This window comes from Rhinolophus hipposideros (genome assembly GCF_964194185.1).
Source record: "Rhinolophus hipposideros genome assembly, chromosome: 19".
Classification (NCBI taxonomy): domain Eukaryota; kingdom Metazoa; phylum Chordata; class Mammalia; order Chiroptera; family Rhinolophidae; genus Rhinolophus; species Rhinolophus hipposideros.
Genome location: NC_138065.1, coordinates 17,599,070 through 17,620,109, shown reverse-complemented (window position 1 = coordinate 17,620,109; position 21,040 = coordinate 17,599,070). Strand labels below are relative to the sequence as shown.

The window sequence follows — 21,040 nt, the reverse complement described above, 5'->3', positions numbered from 1 at the left end:
TAGCATATATTTTAGCAAAAAAAAAAAAAAAGAAAAAGAAAAAGGCAAAAGGAATCTTGGTATAATGAAAATTTGGGGGGCATTTCAAAAAACATAAATAACCATTTTTTATGTAACATTTAACTTGTGGTTAAAATTCTTACTTAAAATGATATTTTCCCCTATATTTTTTCTAGGTGATTGATTTGGGTGGTGAGCCAATTAAAAGCAGTGACTACTTTGAAAATGGTCGTGTGACAGAATTCAAGTATGGTGCAAAACTAGGCACAGTTTTGCGCAAATGGAATGGAGAGAAGATGGCTTACTTAAAGTAAATGAAATATGATTTGTCCTGTTATTATTTCACAGATGAATTAATCATATTATCCTCATATGAGTCATCTTCTTAGGACCTTATTTAAACAACTTTCAAGGATTCAATTACTAATAACAAGTGTTACACTTTTCCAAACTTCAGTTGATCATCTTTATTTATTATAATGTCAATCACAAGGAATATTGTCTAGAAACCCAAAACCTAGTCTAGAGTTTTTAATTTATGTATTTATGACTATTCTAGATTTGCCTAATGTTTGCATATAAACTGTGAAGTCCAGGTTATTATTAAAATGATTCTATCATTTATAAGATACCTGCAATGTGGCCATACTATGGAATTTACATTATATCAACTAATTAATTTTTAATATTAAAATGTTTATATTATAAAAGAATAATATTGAAACCTCATTTTAACCCAGTTTGCCATTATGTATAATATGATATAGATGTTAACCCTTCTGAAGTCCATCTAAATTATAATATACTGAAACTTCTGACAGGACTTTTTGATAACAAAAATCTTATACCTGTAAGATAAATGTAATACAAATAATTTATATATACACATACATAGAATGTATTTGTAGATAAATATTATGGCTAGATCTATATAGTTTATATATTTAAAAACCCTACAGAATAACCATTTCATTAGAGAGAGAATTTCATTCGAGGATGCTATACTGAAAGAAATGCACATTTAGGTTACTCTAAAGCTAATGTAAAAATGTGTGTGTGTGTGTGTATTTTTAATAGGAGCTGGGGAGAAGGCTGGGGTTTCATGCCTTCTGACAGAGCACTTGTCTTTGTGGATAACCATGACAATCAGAGAGGACATGGAGCTGGAGGAGCATCTATTCTTACCTTCTGGGATCCTAGGTAGGAAATGAAGTCCCCCTCCACTTTTTTTTCTTTTTACCTACCTTGTAATAATACTAAAAACATTGTTTTTTTTCTATGATTATATAATTTTGTAACTTTCAGACTGTACAAAATGGGAGTTGGATTTATGCTCGCTCATCCTTACGGGTTTACACGAGTAATGTCAAGCTTCCGTTGGCCAAGATATTTTCAGAATGGAAAAGTAAGTTTTGGTGTCATACAAAATATCTTTTTCTTAAGAAAAGGAAGGCAGTTTTGTTTTACTTTTACATGTTGCTATTACATTTATTATTTGTTTCTCAAATATTTAAAGTGTAAACCTGATACAGGAATATTTTATCAATGCAGTGGATATTAAATACTAAATCATGGTCAAACGGTATGCAAGCTATTTCAGAAATATGAGAAACATACCTCCTTTCTTCCCAAAAACACTTAAAAGTAAGGATATAGTGAGTAAAATATGTACCTCTCATAAGTGCCTACTTCACAGAATTGGTATATGGATTACAAATTAATACTTGTAAAGAACTTAAAACAGTTTGCCCATAGTATAAGCAATATTAAGACTTGTTAAATACTTTTTAAAAAAATGTTCTGTGGAAAGCAAAGAAATTATATAGTTGAACTGACATTAAATAGGGAAAGTGTCTTTTTGGTGGAAGGAAAATATATGTATTAAATAAGAGAAACTTGCAGACTATACTGGGAAAGGTAAGGATGAGAAAAATATTTGGAATATGGTAAAGACATTAATCTGAGTAGAAAGTTAAGATTTCAGATACAGCATCGGGTATAGTAACTTCATACCTAAAGTAGAAAATTCTCTTCACTACAAATTAGACAGATTTTTATCTAGTTTCCTCTAGATTGCTTTCAATTTATAAAGCATGCTTTGTACAGCAACTCATTCTGTTGTTAGACAGCTTTAATATTTAGAAGATGTCCCTTTATATTGAGCCAACTTCCTGTAATTTCCACTAATTTGTCTTATTTGTGACATCAGGAGTCATAGACTATGTCCACTTCTCTTTTTTCCCATAACATTTCTACTTTTCCAAAACTTCTGCATGCTGAAAACCCTTAATTTTGTTCACTATTCATTACATGTCATGGTTTCAAAACAGACACAAATAACCTTTCTATACTTAATCTGTTTTTTTTTTCTGTTTATCTTTAAAAGTACCAATCAGAAAAACAATTTGAATAATCTAGTCCGATTAGGAAAGAATATTGTGATATGTTGATTAGTACATTTATCCAAACGGAAGAATGAAAGAAACTAATATTTATTTAGCAATTATTATATTCAATGTATTTTCACATATGTTGTTTAATTTTTATAGCAACTAAGGAATATGCCCTTTTTACAGAAGACAAAAATGGGACACAAAGAAGTTATGTATATTGACTAAGTTTTCTTAGCTAGTAGCAATATCTGTTTTAATTCTGTTTCTGACACCAAACTTGCTATTTCTATGATATTGCACTGCCTACAGTGATAGTAAGTAAACTTGCAATACCTTGGAAAGAAAACGAGAGGGTTAAAAAAAATATTTGCCTTTGAAATATTGGATTAGAAAATGAGAAGTTGAGGAGAAGATGATGAGAACATGGTAAAAGGGTATAAAACTGCTGAAAGAGGAGTTGGATTCTAAATGAAGACACTGCAAAGACCTAAATAGGAGAGATTGGATATAGCACACTGGAGAAGGAAGAGGCAAACATATGTAATATTAAAAACCTGAGCATTTTTTATTCTTTTTTTGCTAATTAAGGATATTAATGATTGGGTTGGGCCACCAAATAATAATGGAGTAATTAAAGAAGTTACTATTAATGAGGACACTACTTGTGGCAATGACTGGGTCTGTGAACATCGATGGCGTCAAATAAGGTGGGAATACTTATTTAAAGATATCCTCTGATAATAAGCTTTATTGACATTTTATTTTAAACTGTTGAAGCACTGATGTATTCATAGCAACTATACTGTATTTTGTTTTTAGAAACATGGTTATGTTCCGTAATGTAGTTGATGGCCAACCTTTTACAAATTGGTGGGACAATGGTAGCAACCAAGTAGCTTTTGGGAGAGGAAACAAAGGATTCATTGTCTTTAACAACGATGACTGGTAAGTAGATATCAATTAGAAATCATGTTTTATACTAATATGTTCTTGGTTTATTATTTTTCTCTTCCTCATAATTTAGTTTGTTTACATTTGAAAAATAGTCAGTAGATTAAAAAACAGAGGTCAGAAAAGAGCAAGAAAAAATGATAACTCTTATACTTTGATCTCTTCTTTATAAGGCTTTTGATTCTAAGCAGAATTATTTTTTTTATGTACCCTGGTATATAACGTGCAGGTATGATGCACATGAATATGCTCACATGTATACCTCACACAAAATACTCAGAGTAATTCATATAAAGCTTGTGAAATCACTAGAAGAGCAAGTCGTATACACCCCTCTATTATTTAAATCATGTTAAAATACTGCCTCAGGACTGAAATGATTTTTTTTTCTAGCTCTTTTTCTCAACTACTCTTATATCTGCTTTTTGAGTGTTTTTACTTCACTTCCCTATCTCTCTGTGACAAATAATATATACATATTTTTAAAGCATATGTTTAAAGAATATCTTATGGTCAATAACTCAACTCAGGAGGTTTTTGAGTTTTAGTTTTAGTTCTGAGTTTTAGTTTTAGTCTTATTACTGGCCTTTCATTTGTGATATTTGTATCATCTGTCTCTGTATATTGATTCTCGCATATATAGAACTATGGCTTAGAAGACCTCTTTGCAAGCCATTGTCTTGGTACAAGGGCAACTTCCATTCATGCTTATTTCATTCTAGCCTAAAGTATACTTAATTACAAAAGTGTAAATCAAATATATCTCTTCATGCCAAAAGAATCCATGCCTAGTCTTTTAATTTCTGTCTTTTGTAGATGGGAGAACCAAAATAAATAAATATCCGAGACATCTTCATATTTAAAACTATATATTTCTTCACAGAAATGCTGGATTATTTTTGTTTCCAGCCCAAATGCATGTTAGCCTCTTGATAAAAGGGTTCTTTTTAAAAAAGACATAATCAAATTTAAATTTTTGAAAGTAATCCCTATTTTCTTAAGTTAGATGAGGAAGAATTTAAAATATTTGTGTTTACCAAAGAACTGCTTTTACCTAACGGTGTCAATTCAACTCAGTTCTTCACTGATACACCTCAACCTTAATTTTTTGGTAGTATTGACTGTTGACTAGGAAATCGCTGTCTTCTATAAGATTACTTTTGGTCTTGAGAAAACAATTTGTATCCACTGGAGACGACTTTGTGTTTGTATTTTCTTCTCCCTGAGACCTTGACTGCTTAGAGTTCTATAGCACAAAGTGAAGCCATTTGTTTATATTCTGTATTCTTGCTTTTAATTGTCTTGATTTCAAGTTAAATCCTAATTTTTATTTTACAGGCCATTATCTTTAACTTTGCAAACTGGTCTTCCTGCTGGCACATACTGTGATGTTATTTCTGGAGATAAAATTGGTGACAATTGTACAGGAATTAAAATCTATGTTTCTGGTGACGGCAATGCTCATTTCTCTGTTAGTAACTCTGCTGAAGATCCATTTATTGCAATTCATGCTGAATCGAAACTGTACAATTTGAATTAAATACATATATACCCAGAGAAATAACCAAGTGTATTTCTTTTCATATATATATATATATATATATATATATATATATATATATATATAAATTCTTATCATTCATTAATTTTTGTTAAGAGCTGTAATAAGTAATCAACTTGAAAACTCAGAAAAGCATGAAAATCACATATATACAAGTATAAAATAATTACAATCAACATTTTGTTATATTTTGGAAAACTCACATTAACCTATTTGTCAAAGAAATTTCTAAGAACTCAGATAGACATCCTGACAAATGTTTGTTGCTGTTAATATCAGTTGCCCAGCTATGGATCTCTAATGTATATCTTAATAGACAGTATCTCTCCTAGAACGTTTCTAACAATTAGGGATAACTGATTTAATGATGATCCTTTAGAAAGTTACATTTGGGTGGTTTTAACAATGTGACGTCCCCTTTGCAGTTAACAAGTTAAGAAATAAAATATACTCAAATTATCTAATCTGTAATTCTTATGGAGCTCACAGGAATCTTTTTATACTATCTATATTCTTTTCTCTTTTTCTTTCTCTTTCTTTAATGTGCTGTTGTATGGCTTTTTGTTTCACCTCTTAACCTCCAATATGGATAGGTGCTTATTTAGGGCTTTTACGATATCAAATGCTCCAGGTTTTCTTCCTGACTCTCTAGCTATTCATTCTCCTTCATCTTGATATTAAATGTCAAGGAATTTTGTTAAGACTCTCATCTAGGTCTTTTTATAACTCTCAATTATTTTTCTTATGAAAAAATATAAGAAAATAGAAGCCATAACTCAGATGTTCTCTCTCCCTCTCTCTCTCTCTCTCTCTCTCTCTCTCTCTCTCTCTCTCTCTCTCTCTCTCTCTCCACATCTATCTATTCCTTGCCCCTATCATTGTCTTCTTTCCTCCTGTCATGATAAAGAAAGTGCACCTCACTCCGTCAAAGGTCATTCCCCAACTTTTGTTAATAATGCCATGCCATTCCATTGTTATCTTTTTGAGAGCTTTATTTCTTAGATTATTTTCTCTCTTCTGATTTAACAATCTCCCTTTCTGCTAGGTTTGTCCCCTCAGATTATATTATTCGTCTTCCAAATAAAAAATTCAGGACTCCCAGATTTTTTTCTAGATACAACCGATTTTTTTGCTCCTCTTCCTAGTAATTTTTATGTTTTCATCGAAGCTATAATATTTGGATGGTTTTTAATAATATGAAAGCCCTTTTAATGCCCACATCCTTAATACCTATTATTTTCATCTTTTTACTGTCATCATAACTTCCTTGAATCTGCTCTTGTCAACATCATCAAAGACATGTTATTAATCCAATGTACTTCTCTAGCCTCATTTTACATTACTTTACAATAGTATTCAATATGGTGAGCCACTCCCTCCTCCTTTCTTCCTTTGGCTTCTGTGATTCTACTCCTGGTTTTCCTTCTCTCTCACTGACTGTTGTTTTTTTAGATATTTTTATTGTCTCATTTTCTATTTGATCAAAGGACTCATTTGGATCTAATTCTCTTTTCTATTGTTTCTCCTCTAAGTGACTGCAATAATTTCTATAGATTTGAAACACTTTTGCATAGAGAGCTGTCTCTGCAATGCAGATCCTTTCTTGAACTTCAACCCCACATTTCCAATAAATGTTTGATATCTCTACTTCAGTGTTTCATAGACATCATATACTTAACATATCCAAAATGTTTCAGTTTTTTCCTCCAGCAAGGCTTTTGCTACTCCCCACTGCTCTGTCTCACCACTTACTTAGAAACGTGAGGCTTTTCCTGGATTTCCCCCCTTTTTCTCAACAACAGTTTCCTATTCTCACATAAACCTTAGCATGACCTATTAATTGTATCTTCAAAATATTTCTTGATTCCTTGAACTTTTTTGTATCTTCTGTCACCTCTTCACCTAGGTCACCATTATCTCTTCCCTGGCATTGAAAAGCACTTGATTTCCTATTTGTACTGTTTTACTTCCTCAGATTATTGAATCTTTAGTTTCAGGACAGTGTCTGTCACATATTATGTAAGAGCTCAATGATTATTTGTAAAATAAATTAGGGTAATGAAAGGAAGGAAATAAAGAAAATGTATTATTTTTTGATTGTTAGTAAAGATATGACCTTGGAATAGAGACATTCCTCTCGTTCTCTCTCTGATTTTTCCAAAATTTAATTAATTCCTGGTTAACCCTGATTTTTCAGGTCATAAATGTCATGAAATCTTAATAGAAACGCAAAAGCATTTGATAGTATTAACAATTTTTCATAATAAAAACTCTCAACAAATTAGCTATAGAAGGAATGTATCTCAACATAATAAAGGTTAGTATGCCAAGCTCACAGGTAATATTACACTCAATGGTGTAAAGCTAAAAGCTTTTCCTCTAAGATTAGGAATAAGACAAAGATGCCTACTCTCACCACTTCTAGACAGCATAGTATTGGAAGTCCGGGACAGAGCAATTAGGCAAGAGAAAGAAATAAAAGGCATCCAAATCAGAAAGGAAAAAGTAATATTGTTTCTGCTTCTAGATAACATGATCTTATATATGGAAACTCATAAAGACTACCAAAAAAGTATTAGAGCTAATAATCAAATTCAGAAAGTTGCAAGATACAAATCAACATGCAAAAATCAGTTGCGTTTCTATACACTAAAAATGAACTATCAAAATGAGACATTAAGAAAGTAATCTCATTTACTATACTATCAATAAAATACTTAAGAATAAATTTAACTGAAGAGTTAAAGATTTATACACTGAAACTACAAGAAACTAATGAGAGACATTGAAGAAAACACAAATAAATGGAAAGATATCCTGTGTTCTTGGATTACAAAAATTAATATTGTTACAAATGTCCATACTACCCAAGTGACCTATAGATTTAATGCAATCCTTATCAAATATCCAATGCATTTTTCACAGAAATAGAAAAAAATCCTAAAATTCATATGGAACCACGTAAGATCCCAAATAGCAAAAGCAATCCTGAGAAAGACAAAGAAAGCTGGAGACATCAGACTTCTTTATTTCAAACTATAGTACAAAGCTATAATAATCAAAACAGTATGGTACTAGCGTAAAAACAGGCACATCGAAAAATGGAACAGCATAGAGAGAAGTAACCCCACACATATATAGTCAACTAATCTTTCACAAGAGTTCCAAGGATATATAATAGGGAAAGTCTCTTCAATAAATGGTGCTGAGAAAACTGGGTGTGCATATGAAAAGAATGAAACTGGATTCCTATCTTACAGCACTCACAAAAATTAATTTGAAATGGATTAAAGACTTAAATGTAAAACTTGTAACAGTAAAGCTTCTAGAAGTAAACTGGAAAAAAGCTTCATGATATTGGTCTTGGCAATGATTTCATGGATATGACACCAAAAACAGAGGCAAAAAAAAACCAAAAATAAACAAGTCGGACTACATCAACTAAAAAGCTTCTGCAGAGCAAAAGAAACAGTCCATAAACTAAGAAAGTAATCTGATGAATGGGCAAAACTGTTTGGAAACCATCTATCTGATAAGGAGTTAATATTCATAATATATTAAGGGACTCTTAAGACTGAATATCAACAACCAAATAACCCATTTGAAAACTGGTCAAAGGACACGAATAGGTATTTTTCCTAAAAGGACAAAGAAACGACCCATACACATAAAACGGTGCTCAACATCACTAATGATCAGGGAAATGCAAGTCAAAACCATAATGAGATAGAACTTCTCTCCTGTTTGAATATTTATGATTAAAAAGATAAGAGATAAATGTTGGTGAGGATGTGAAGAAAGGGAATCATGTACACTTTTGATGAGATTGTAATTTGGTGCAGTCACTATGGAAAGTAGTATAGAGGTTCCTCAAAAACTAAGAATAGAATTATCATATAACCCAGCAATCCCACTCCTGGGTATATATTTGAAGGAAATATAATCAGTATCTTGAATTGATATCTACACTTTAATGTTCATTGAAATACTACAATAGTCAAGATATGGTATCCTAAATGTCTGTCAAAGGATGAGTGGATAAATAAAATGTGATGTGATATCTATAATGGAATATTATTTAGCCATAAAAGGAGGGAAATTCTGCCATTTGTGAGAACGTGTATGAACCTGGAAGGCATTATGTTAAGTGAAATAAGTTATTATAGATAAAGACAAATATTGTGGTATCACTTGTAAATGGAATCTGTATAAAATAAAAGTTGAACTCATAGAAACAGAGTAGAAATAGTTGTTGTCAGGGCCCAGGAGTAGGGAAATGGAGAGATGTAGGACAAAGGATACAAATGTTCAGTTATAAAAGGAGTAAGTTCTGAAGATCTAATATGCAGTAAGGTGACTGTCATTAATGATGTAGAATTGTACCTTGAAATTTGCTGAGAGTAGATATTAAGTTCTCACAAAAAATGTTTATTATGTGAAGTGACGGATGTGTGAATTAACTTGATCTTGATGATAATTTAACTTGATCTTTGGATTTGCCATGTATAATGTGCTCTCACGTTTTTGGCCCAAGTTTTCAGGGGGAAAAAATCTTTCATTTTCATGTTTTAATTCAAATTTTTATTTGTTTACATTCAGGTGCTTATTTTTTGTAGTATAAAGGAATTTTAGCATTTATTTTTAAACATATTATGGTACAAGAAATTTTATGTAACAAATAATTACAAAACACAAGAACAGACACAAGGTACAAGAAATTTTATGTCCCGGTAACAAATGTAGGATATTTATGCATTATAGAAGGCCAAGAAAGCTTCGTCATTGCAAGTTTGTTGTAAATTCAATAAAACCGATTATTGTATTCCAGGGTATTGTTTTGCATACAGATATTGTTATTGATTTCTAGAGTTACATTTTTAACTCATAAGCATAAATAAAATAATTAAAAAAACATTTATATAGACATGGAATTAGTACTACCCATGTATAATGAGCATCCTTATTTTTCCCTCACAAATTTGGGCAAAAAAAGTGCACATTATACAAGGCAAAATATGGTATATTTATGATATCGTACACTTTAAATATATGCAATTTTATTTGTCAGTTATTCCTCAATAAAGCTGGGGAGGAAAACATGGGAAAATCATGTACTTTGGCAAAATGCCATTATGTTTTCAGGATTTTTAAGCCATAAAAAACAGTCAATTTTTCAGTAAGTGATGTCCTTACTATGTCAACCAAGTACATATTCTTAAAACAGGGAAAATGATGCCACACTGATCTGGATATAATAAATTTGAAATCCATTTTTATTATGTTCTTGTGCTTTGCAATACTTTTTTCATATGTAAAAACGTGTTAAGAATTTCTTCCTTTAGATGTTTCATTTTATCTACAAAAGCAATTCTGTCTGTAAATATTGAGTTATTTCTTTTCTGATGGAAGGAAAAATAACTATTTGTGTTGAAAAATCATTATTATTCATGATTAGACTTTTACTTGTAAATCAAAACTGAACTCAATAAACATAATCATAGACTTACCTGATCACAGGGAATGACTGGGACATTTGTTCAGTGTTTTTCCAGAGTAATCTCAATATTATGTTTATTAGTATCATCACAATTATCATTCAGCTTCAAAATAAAGTACACCTAGATACTGGACTAATATATGATAAAAGCTTCGAAAAAGACACTAATGGCTAATAAACCAACCTCTAAAGAGATCACTTTCTGTGGTATAAAGAGATAAATGAGACAGTTTTTGCAAACAACAGAAAAATTTCTAATTATTTAAACCAAAGTGTATTTTTTTTCTTTTACTTTTATTTATTTAAGTGTGTTTTTCCAGGACCCATCAGCTGCAAATCAAGTAGTAGTTTCAATCTAGTTGTGGAGGGCGCAGCTGAACCAGCAACCTTGTTGTTAAGAGCACTACATTCTAACCAACTGAGCTAACCAGCCACTGGGAAACCAAAGTGTTTTAAACATTTGTATTTTGTTCTTATGGATATATCAAAGCAAATTCATTTTTTCCAATTTGAAAGTGACTGGAAAATTTGTCAGGGTCTGAAATTATTTTGTTCACATATGACTTCTTTGTCCCCATCAAATAACTTTATTCACATAAGCGTCCCTTCATTTACAAAGCCTAAGTCATGCATAGACATTAGGGGGATCTACAGTGTTCAAGGAACTTAAATATAGTGTATCATACCAACCTAAGTAAACCAAGTGCAAAAATATATTCAGAGAAAGTCGTTCACACATAGATCCTAGATTACCAGCTTCTGTGCAAAAAAAAAAAAAAAAAAGAAAAGAAAAAATGAAAAATAGATTAGTATTTGAAATGAACTTTGTGTTTGGGTTAAAACCTCTCTCATACCTCAGGTGGCCCTATGTGACTGTTAAATAATCACAACATACTCCCTTGCTCTGATAGAAGATGCCCCCGGAGTACAAAAGATGTCTTTAAAATGTCCCTAAATAAACTCCCTTCTTCCTGTGACCTCTCATAGAAAAAGATGTGGGTGGCCTTCCTTCTGTTGCCCCCTGCAATCTCTAGGCTAGTTTCAGTGAGCCTCAATATTCCTTTTGTTTTGTTTGCCCTTGCAAGAGTCTTCAAAAAAAAAAAAAAAGCTAGATATAAAGGGGGGAAAATCTAAATATATCAGATGTAGCTTACCATTGCAGAAAATCACAAGGTTTTAGAAAAAAATCATTTAAGAACTCCAATAAAAACAACACTTACAAAAAAAAAAAAGGAAAAGTGATACATTAAAAGACCTTTGGAGATCTTTTACAAGAAATTGAACAGATGAGCAAATACACAGTCTGTTTGCTCTTTTTGTCCTTGAACATACACTGGGGGGAGAAAAGAAGTGTGGCTCTGAGCCACTTACCTAATCTGTTCTGAGGTAGAAATAGGTGTGTTGAAAGGATTTAGGTACAAAGAACACCACGTACACTAGAATAAAAGGTCATATTTATTATTTTCCTGCAATTGCATATCTGCCAAATGCAACTCACTGTTTTTTCCTTAATACTTCTAAAGATGTTTTTCAGTCAAGAAATGATTATATTTTCATAATAAATTCAATCAATGGACATTTTTGAAATACCGCTCTGAACCTCAGTGTCCTCATTTGTAAATTGAAAGTAATATCTACATTTTCAGTTTTGTGTATTAAATGAAAAATTGTATATACCACACTAACCACTATTTCTGGTAAAATGCATACTTCTTCATCTGAATAAAGATGTGTCTCTTATTCTAATGCTGAGGGCTGGCAATCTGATATATTCCTAAAATCTAACTCAAAGAAGAAAAATCACAATGCATTGGAACTGGAGCAGAAAGTAACATTTTACTCTAATTTGAAGTCCTGCCAGTTTCAACTGAAAGTTAATGGAAAATCCCTCTTGAATTTCGTGTTTCTAATTCAGTCCTGCCTAGGTCATAGGATCTGTAGGAATGTCTGTATCAGAAATTTTAGCCTCAGCTTTGTATATTATAATCTAATGTGTGCTATAGGGGGCCACAAGTCAAGACAGAATAAGTAAATCTGTATGCTGTGATAAAAATGCGCATCAATCAATCCAACATATTTATTTATTAAGTGCACAACACACTTTTCAGTACTTTGAAACATGTTGCCTATGTTTAAATACAAAGTACAGTTGGGAAAGCCAAATATACTATATGAAAATAGAGGAAAATAATTAAGTTGTGCATAATAAAGTATGGATAGTAGATTGTTCAATTTCAAAGGAGGAAGATAATGCACGTGCTGAAAATTCTTTGTGGAAAAGGAAGGTGGATAAGGAGGATTTGTAAGGAAGGATTTGTAAGGATTTGTAAGGGCATTCCAGTAGAAGAAAAGGTATGATGACAAAGACAGAGAGGAATGAGAGACTGTGTGGAGATGAGTCGATCAGTTGATTAGCAAAGCTGGAGAGGAGGAATTATGGGATACTAGTGGAAAATATGTTGGGAAAGTCGAATGAAACTAACAGAAAAATACATTTTCTTCCAAGACTTTTCTATTAGGTGTGATGTACTGATACCGGCAATGGCATTTTTGAATATAAAGGATATCACTACCTATGTAAGATAATCACGTTATCACTGGGAAATTCTAGGAACTATCATTCCTCACTTGATATTAATACAGAATTAGTTTTAGTGTACATTATCTTTATGGTTTGCTTTTCTCCTCTCACCAGCCCCCAGCTTTACATTTTCAATGAAATGAATTCTATTGCAGTCTGTTAGCACATAGATCTGCCAGTCTTTGAATTGGTTCAGATTTACATGAATCTGTATTTGTCAGTCCTCGCTCCAGGCTTCTATTGTCATGTTGAAATAATTGATTTTGAATGACAACCTGATGTCTGCTCACTGTTTTTATATAATTGGGGATGGAAATACTACAACTATCCCTTGATTTAACTGTCAGTCAAGTGACACCTCAAGAATACTATAGAATTAAACAAAGCCCTTTAATCTTCTGGAAACGGATGGTTTTAATAATACTGTTGGCTTGTAGAAGAAAGTACAGATATACAACATTTTTTTTTTAATATCAGAATGAGTCTTAATGTACTTTTAATTAAAATACAGAATTATATCTATCAAAGTTCCCTTCAATGAGAATAAACTTTTAGATTTTTCATTTGAAAGAAAAATCGTTATTTGCTACAAAGTATTTTCTGCCTTTTACTCTAAAGGTGCCAAACCAATGAAGAAATTTGTATCCATTTTACAAAAACAGCTTTAAAAAGAAGGGAAAAAAAGGACTGATATCTCAAAAATTTTTCTGAGAATGAGAATGTTTTGTTAAAGTACAGTTTCATAGAGGTTTAATGTTAGAGGTACTGTATGAAAACATTTTTAACGTATAAGCAAAGAGACTTCCCAACTTTTTAATACACTTTTCTGGATCCTGGGTAAAACTAATTGAAAAAAAAAAAACAAAACAAAAGAATAGGAAGACAGACACCAAAACATCACCTTTATTAAAAAGTGGACATAGGAGAACACAGTTTGTATCAATGGGCAAGTAGCATTCCTGATAGTGAACATAAGAATTAGATATTCCGCCTCAACAGCCTAAATCCAAGCAGGGCTCCCCTAGAGAGGGGCAGAACTTCTTTAGAAGAAAAAAAGAAAAACATATTTTTGTCAACATGTATATCAGGACCAAGAGAAAGAAGGAGCTTGGCTGCATGTTTCCAATGTTTCTTTCCAAACTCATCAAAAAGATGTTATCTACTTCCTCTAGTGAGTGAAGTAGCAGAATGAAGCCAGAGTAATCTGTAAATGTAGCTATTCCTTAGGAAAAGGAACACTGAGTAGGGAAAAATGATCATGCTTTTTGATATTTTTAGAAGGGTAATGAGTATTCTGTGTTAAAATCAATAATGTTAAAAGAAAAATGAAGAAGAAAAAACAAGAAAACGTAAAAAACTTCTGAATTATAGTTTCTATATTTTTTTCACTACTCTTTGCTAGTGATATTTTAATGGAAAGTCAGAGATCTCTCTATTAGGTAATTTGCTTTGCAATTCCTATCCATGTCCAGTGATGGTCTGCTTTCTCTTTTTTGGAACCCTCCTACCCTTATGCAATTATTTGCTCATTGAGAACCTACAAAAATGACATCTGACAATTTTACAGTTTTACCCTCCAAATTCCTTCCATTAAAATTGTTTTCTTTTGGTAACTACTCTAAAAACGCAATGTGTTTGTAAGCTCACAGAACTCAATGGTAAAAATCGGAAAGTTTTTCCTCTAAGATTAGGGAGAAGACAAGGATACCCACTTTTACTACTTTCATTCAATGTGAAAGAAATTAGGGAAGAAAAATAAATTTAAAAAAAACATCTAAGTTGAAAAGGAAGAAGTATAATGTCACTATTTGCTGATAACATACCAGATAGAGAAGTTCCTAAAGGCTACACCAAACAGCTGTTAGAACTAAGGAATTCAGTAAAGTTGCAGGATACAAAATCAATACACAAAAATCTGTTGCACTCCTGTGCATTAATAAACAAACTTTCAGAGATAGAAATTAGGCAAACAATCCCACTTACTGTTGCACCAAAAAGTATAAAATACCTAGGGATATATTTAACCAAGAAGGTCAAAGATCTATACAGTGATGAAAGAAATCAAAGAAGACACACATAAATGAAAAGATATTCCATGCTCATGGATTGGAGGAATTGAGATTGTTAAAATACCCATACTACCCAAAGTGACCTATAGATCCAATGCAATTCCAATTAAAATTATAATGGCATTTTTCATAGAAATAGAACAAGTAATTTTAAAATTTGTATGGAACCACAAAAGACCCCAAGCAGCCAAGTAATCTTGAGAAATAAGAACAAAGCTGAAGGCATCTCATGCCCTGATTTAAAACATATCACAAAGCTATAGTAATAAAAACAAACAAACAATAAAAACCATGGTACTGGTAAAAAAAAACAGACACATAGACCATAGAACAGAATAAAGAGCCAAGAAATAAACCCATGCCTATATGGTCAGTTAATATATGACAAAGGAGCCAAGAATAAATAATGAAAAAAGAACATTCTCTTCAATAAGTACTGTTGGGAAAACTGGAGAATCACATGCAAAGAATGAAACTGGACCACTATCTTACATCATACACAAAAATTAACTCAAGATGAGTTGAAGACTTAAATGTAAAACCTGAGACCATAAAACTACTGAAAGAAAATATAGGCAATAAGTTCCTGGACATCAGTCTTGGTGATGATTTTTTGGATTTGACATGAAAGCAAAGACAACAACAACAAAAAAAAGTGGGACTACATTAAACTAAAAGGTTTCTGAACAGCAAAAGAAACCACCAGCAAAATAAAAAGGCAACCTACTAAATGGGAGAAAATATTTGCAAATGCAATATCGGATAAAGGGTTAGTATAAAAAATATATGAAGAACTCATACAACTCAATAGTATACAAACAAACACCAATCCAATGAAAAATGGGAAGAGGATCCGAATGGATACTTTTCTACAAAAAAGACATACAGATGGCTAACAAGTACAGGAAAAGATGTTCAACAACACTAATCATGAGGGAAATGCAAATCAAAACCATAATGAGATATTACCTCACACCTGTTAAAATGGTTGTTACCAAAAAGATAAGAAATAACAACTTTTGGCGAGGGAGTGGAGAAAAGGGAACACGTGTGCACTGTTGATGGGAACGTAAATTGGTGCTGACACTATGAAAAAGAGCATGGAGTTTCCTCAAAAACTTAAAAATAGAACTACTATATAATCCAGCAATTCCACTTCTTAGTATTCATCCAAAAAAGGGAAAATATTAACTTGAAAACACATACGCACCCCCATGTTCAAAACATTATTTACAATAACCAAGCTATGCAAACAACCTAAGTATCCACTGACAAATTAATGAATAAAGAAAATTTGATATGTAAATACAATGGAATATTATTCAGCCATATAAAAGAAGAAAATTTTACTATTTGCAAGAACATGGGTAGACTTTGAGGATATTATGCTGAGTGAAATAAGTTAGACAGAGAAAGACAAAAACCAAACAAACAACCAAGCTTACAGGTACAGAAAACATATTGGTGGTTCCCAGAGGCAGGAGGTGGGGGGTGAGCAAAAGGGGTGAAGGAAGTCAAAAGGTACAAAGTTCCAGTTATAAAATAAATAAGTCATGGGGATGTAGTATACAGCATGGTGACTGTAGTTAGTAATACTGTCTTGCATATTTGAACATTGCAGAAAATGTAAATCTTAAAAGCTCTCATCACAAGAAAAATAATTTTGTAACTATGTATGGTGACAGATGTTAAGTAGGTTTATTGTGGTGATAATTTTGCAATTTATACAAATACCAAATCACTATACTGTACACCTATAACTACTATAATATTGTATGTTAATTATACCTCAGTAAGAAAAAATAAGGATGTACAGTTATTCTGGAAAAAATAATATTAAAAATAATTGCCAACAAAAATAAAATACTTTGTTTTAAAAAAACCATGTTTGTCATTCAAAGGAGATACTATATTATAGTAACTGTAAAAGAATGTTTACTGGGGAATGTTACAAATGCATATAATGCTACAGAGATATCATTATTCCACAGGGAGTTATACTTTGGATGGCACATTTGGATTGAGTAATCACAGAAAATGATCCAGTAAACGGGTACTTCCATTCCCACAATGGGATATAAATACATGGAGGGAACAGCGAATGAGGGACTTTAGAAAAGATGGCTCCAGAATCCAGCCTCTGGCATTACCTGTTCTCCCATTGAGCTCACTCAGACCTGTGGAGTCAGCTTCCTGGTAAGCTACCAAAAGAGAAGAGAAAACAAGTCTTTAAAGACTGCTCATTGCTTCAAAGATTTAATAGATGTTCATGGCTTAATATAGGTTCTATTTACTGAATCACTTTTTAATAATTACTTTTAAAATTTGAAGGTAATATCTTAACTCAGAGATGTAACCATAGTGGTAGTAATTATTGACATCAAAAATGGAGAAGCTATGTATGTAGGCTCTGGGTAGTCTTCCAACCACTAGCTATTAGTCATTGCCTACTATGTCATTTTCCACTTAAGGTTAAAGATGCTCTGAATGTCAAATATGTCATCATCATTTCTACACATCAGCTGAAAATTTACATGAAAGTGTTTTCATTTTATACTTAGTTGTAGCATATTTATTCCAGAAGTGTAGACACTTAGGAGTGCAAATGATACAATATTTCATTTCCTTTCTCAAGAAAGAGTACCTTTCCCAAGGAACTAAAATCTTTTAAGCGACAATTTTTGATATGGGGCATACTTTGGTAAAGGCATGGTTAAAGGGGTGATTCAAACAATACTTATTTTTAATAATATAATGCAGGCTATGGGGAAAAGGAGTATTTCCCCTGTGATGTATCATTTAGCATATTTATTTTTTATTTATATTTGGATTTAAATAGGATATATGTGAACACATTACTTTTAGAAGTAAGGAGAAATTTTGTAATTTTCTAGGTAAGATGACTGCATAGTCAAATATGTTGCAGACTTTTTTTTGACATAGCAGAAGAATCACCTACTCTTCTCCTCCCCGCCATCCACTTCTCAGTGTCTTTAAAAATGGAAAGTTTATGTCAAAGCTTAATGTATAAAAATCAAGTAATGAGGCTTCTCTGTTTGAAACCGCAGTGGGATGGAGTAGTGGGCTGGATTGCCTGCACTCACTTCCCTCCCTGTTCAGGACAGCTTGAAAATATCTACAGGAGCATAATATGTTGCTTTAAAACTTAAATACAGAAAGAAGTCTTTAAAATGCTATATTTCAAATTTCAATATCTTGCATGGGAAATGTTTTTGAGAGGTTTAAAAGTTAAATTATTTTAAAGGGTGCTATGAAATACTCTGTTATATGTCTAAAGTTTCTTACTATTTTTAACAGTACCAATATTATACAATATGTTATGTTGAAAAGGAGTGGAATGTAACACACAAGTAGTGTAAAAAGTTTATTATTTTTTTGCTGAAATAATTCTGTATAATCAATAACCTCAAAATCGTATGCATTTAAAACACAAATATTTATTTTTGTTGCTCCCAAGTGTGCAGGTTATTTGGGGCAGATCTGCTTCCTGCAGCAGTTTACCTCGTCTTGACTCCAAGCTATAAATTGAAGTCATGTCTGATCCATTTTCTTCATTCAGTGACTACAGAAGGTATGTCCTTTCATGGTGCCAGGCAGAAGTACAAGGGACCAAGTTTAATCATAAAATAATATTTAAAGCCTTTGATTGCCTATTTGTTTAAACATTCCATTGGTCAAAGCAAGACACATGGACAAGCCCAATATCAATTGAGTGAGAAAATATACTCTGTATACTCTAATATGCTGCAAAGTCATCTAGCAAATAAATAAATAAATAAATAAATAAATAAATAAATAAATAAATAAATAAATAAATGGATATATATTTCTTCAACATTGACAAATGAAAGAATTGGGGGGGGGTAGCCAGTTAACTCAGTTGGTTAAAGCATGATGCTCATAACACCAGGGTTGCTGGTTCCATCCCCACGTGGGCCACTGTAAGCTGCACCCTCCACAACTAGATTGAAACAACTGCTTGACTTGGAGCTGATGGGTGCGGGAAAAACACACTTAAAATAAATTTTAAAAGTTAAAAAAAGATGCATCTATGTTGTCACAAATGCTCCTATATCATCTTTCCTTAATGCGGAATAGTATTCCATTGTGTATATATACCACAACTTCTTTATCCATTCATCTATTGAAGGACATTTTGGTTGTTTCCATGTCTTGCCCACCGTAAACAAAGCTGCAATGAACATTGGAGTACCCATGTCTCTATAGAGAAATGCTTTCAGATTTTTTGGGTAGATACCCAGGAGAGAGATTGCTGGGTCATATGGTAATTCTATTCGTAATTTCTTGAGAAACCTCCACACTGCCTTCCATAGCGGCTGCACCAGTCTGCATTCCCACCAACAGTGTATGAGGGTTCCTTTTTCTCCACAGCCTCTCCAACACTTGTTACTAAACCAAAAAGAATAAGACAAACAAATGAGAAAGAAAAACTCATAGACACAGACAATAATTTAGTGGTTACCAGAGGGTAAGGGGGTGGGGGGTGGGTGATGAGGGTAAAGGGGATCAAATATATGGTGATGGAAGGAGAACTGACTCTGGGTGGTGAACACACAATGGGATTTATAGATGATGTAATACAGAATTGTACACCTGAAATCTATGTAAATTTACTAACAATTGTCACCCCAATAAATTAAAAAAAAAAAAGTTAAAAAAAAAGAAGGAATTAAAAAAAAGGATTTTGGAATAATAATCCAAACCAAAAATATCAAAGGCAATAGTAATAGCAAAAATGGAACTCAACTTTTATCATAAACACTTCTGGACAAATATGGTATCCTAAATCAGCAATGTATTAGACAACACACTTACATGCACGTGAACACTTCCCACTACCATAATGATAAGACTGTTAGTTTTCTTTTATAATTAATTATTATACTTAGCAATAACTTTTGGTGATAATGTCTTCTAGGCCCATATGAAATAGAAGTTTTTGATATATGGATGTGATGAATATTTATTGTTTATTCCTGCCAAGCATCTTTTACTCTTTTATGGGTAACAGTACATCACTTTCCTGTTAAGAAACCACTCAGAGACCATGTTTCACTCATGTTGTCCAGGCACAGTTGACCTCATTTCTCATCTCCAGGGCAAGGCATGTGATCTATGCTGGAACATTCAGGACATTCCATCCCCCTGACATACAATGTTAGGTTCAGGGACAGGCTTATAAACCAAGCTAGACCTCTTAAGAGTCAGCCTTTAGGTCTTTGGCTTGAACTGTTGGGAAAGAGGTGCTGGAAATATTGGGAAAGTAGTGTTTGCCTTTTTCTCTGAGTTTGCTAATCTGATAGGGAGTAAACTTGACACTACATTTGAAAAGCTTTGCCACTGTCTGGGAAAAGCTTTTCTGAGAATGATGCCAAGACATTGGAAGGCAGAGCCAAGAGATGGAGAGAGTGAATATCTTGAGGTTTTTTTGATCTCCTGATTTTACTCTGAAGTCATCTGTATCCCTTACTTGTCTGTTATAAAACTCACAAATTTTCATTGTGCTTGAGCCAGTTTGATTATGTTTGAAATCCAAAGCATTAATACTAATACTTATTACTTCTTTTTGTTCTGCAGCTTTTTGCAAAATCCTCTTTCTCTGGACTCACTTTACTGACACACATATGTCCTCTCATGTTTCAAGGGTCATCTACTTCTATGTGATCTTAGTTTTTGAATATATCCTGGACTCATAAATAACATATTTGCTATTTTTCCTGAAAGTGAAGACTTCTAAATAAAATGGGTTCCTTAATCAACATCTTTGTTTCCTCAGGCATTCGCCCTCCCAGATCTCAGTGAAAATGTGTCCCAAGTTTCATGTGATCCATTGTATGTCTCAGATTCTGACTATATCTATTATTGTGGCATTGACAGGTTGCCTTCAAAGTCTTCCAAATTCTCTATCTGGAAGACTTGATATCATATGTCATGCATGAGGGTATT

At 32.5% G+C, this 21,040-nt stretch overlaps 1 protein-coding gene and 1 long non-coding RNA gene across 6 annotated transcripts in view; both read left to right on the top strand.

Moving 5' to 3' along the window:
- LOC308487892 (pancreatic alpha-amylase) overlaps positions 1 to 4,906 on the top strand; it is a 30,790-nt gene extending 25,884 nt beyond the window's left edge. For all 5 annotated transcript variants that reach the window (XM_081026770.1, XM_081026772.1, XM_081026773.1 and 2 more), the window contains 6 exons: positions 177 to 310; positions 1,078 to 1,200; positions 1,306 to 1,405; positions 2,982 to 3,100; positions 3,213 to 3,338; positions 4,683 to 4,906. In XM_081026770.1, the coding sequence (XP_080882896.1) occupies positions 177 to 310; positions 1,078 to 1,200; positions 1,306 to 1,405; positions 2,982 to 3,100; positions 3,213 to 3,338; positions 4,683 to 4,884 (804 nt within the window). In that variant the 3' untranslated portion in view covers positions 4,885 to 4,906. The remainder of the gene's footprint in view (positions 1 to 176; positions 311 to 1,077; positions 1,201 to 1,305; positions 1,406 to 2,981; positions 3,101 to 3,212; positions 3,339 to 4,682) is intronic.
- A 12,177-nt stretch (positions 4,907 to 17,083) lies between these two features.
- LOC308487283 overlaps positions 17,084 to 21,040 on the top strand; it is an 80,670-nt gene continuing 76,713 nt past the window's right edge. The window contains exons 1-2 of the long non-coding RNA XR_013991683.1: positions 17,084 to 17,248; positions 18,531 to 18,644. This is a non-coding gene — a long non-coding RNA (uncharacterized lncRNA). The remainder of the gene's footprint in view (positions 17,249 to 18,530; positions 18,645 to 21,040) is intronic.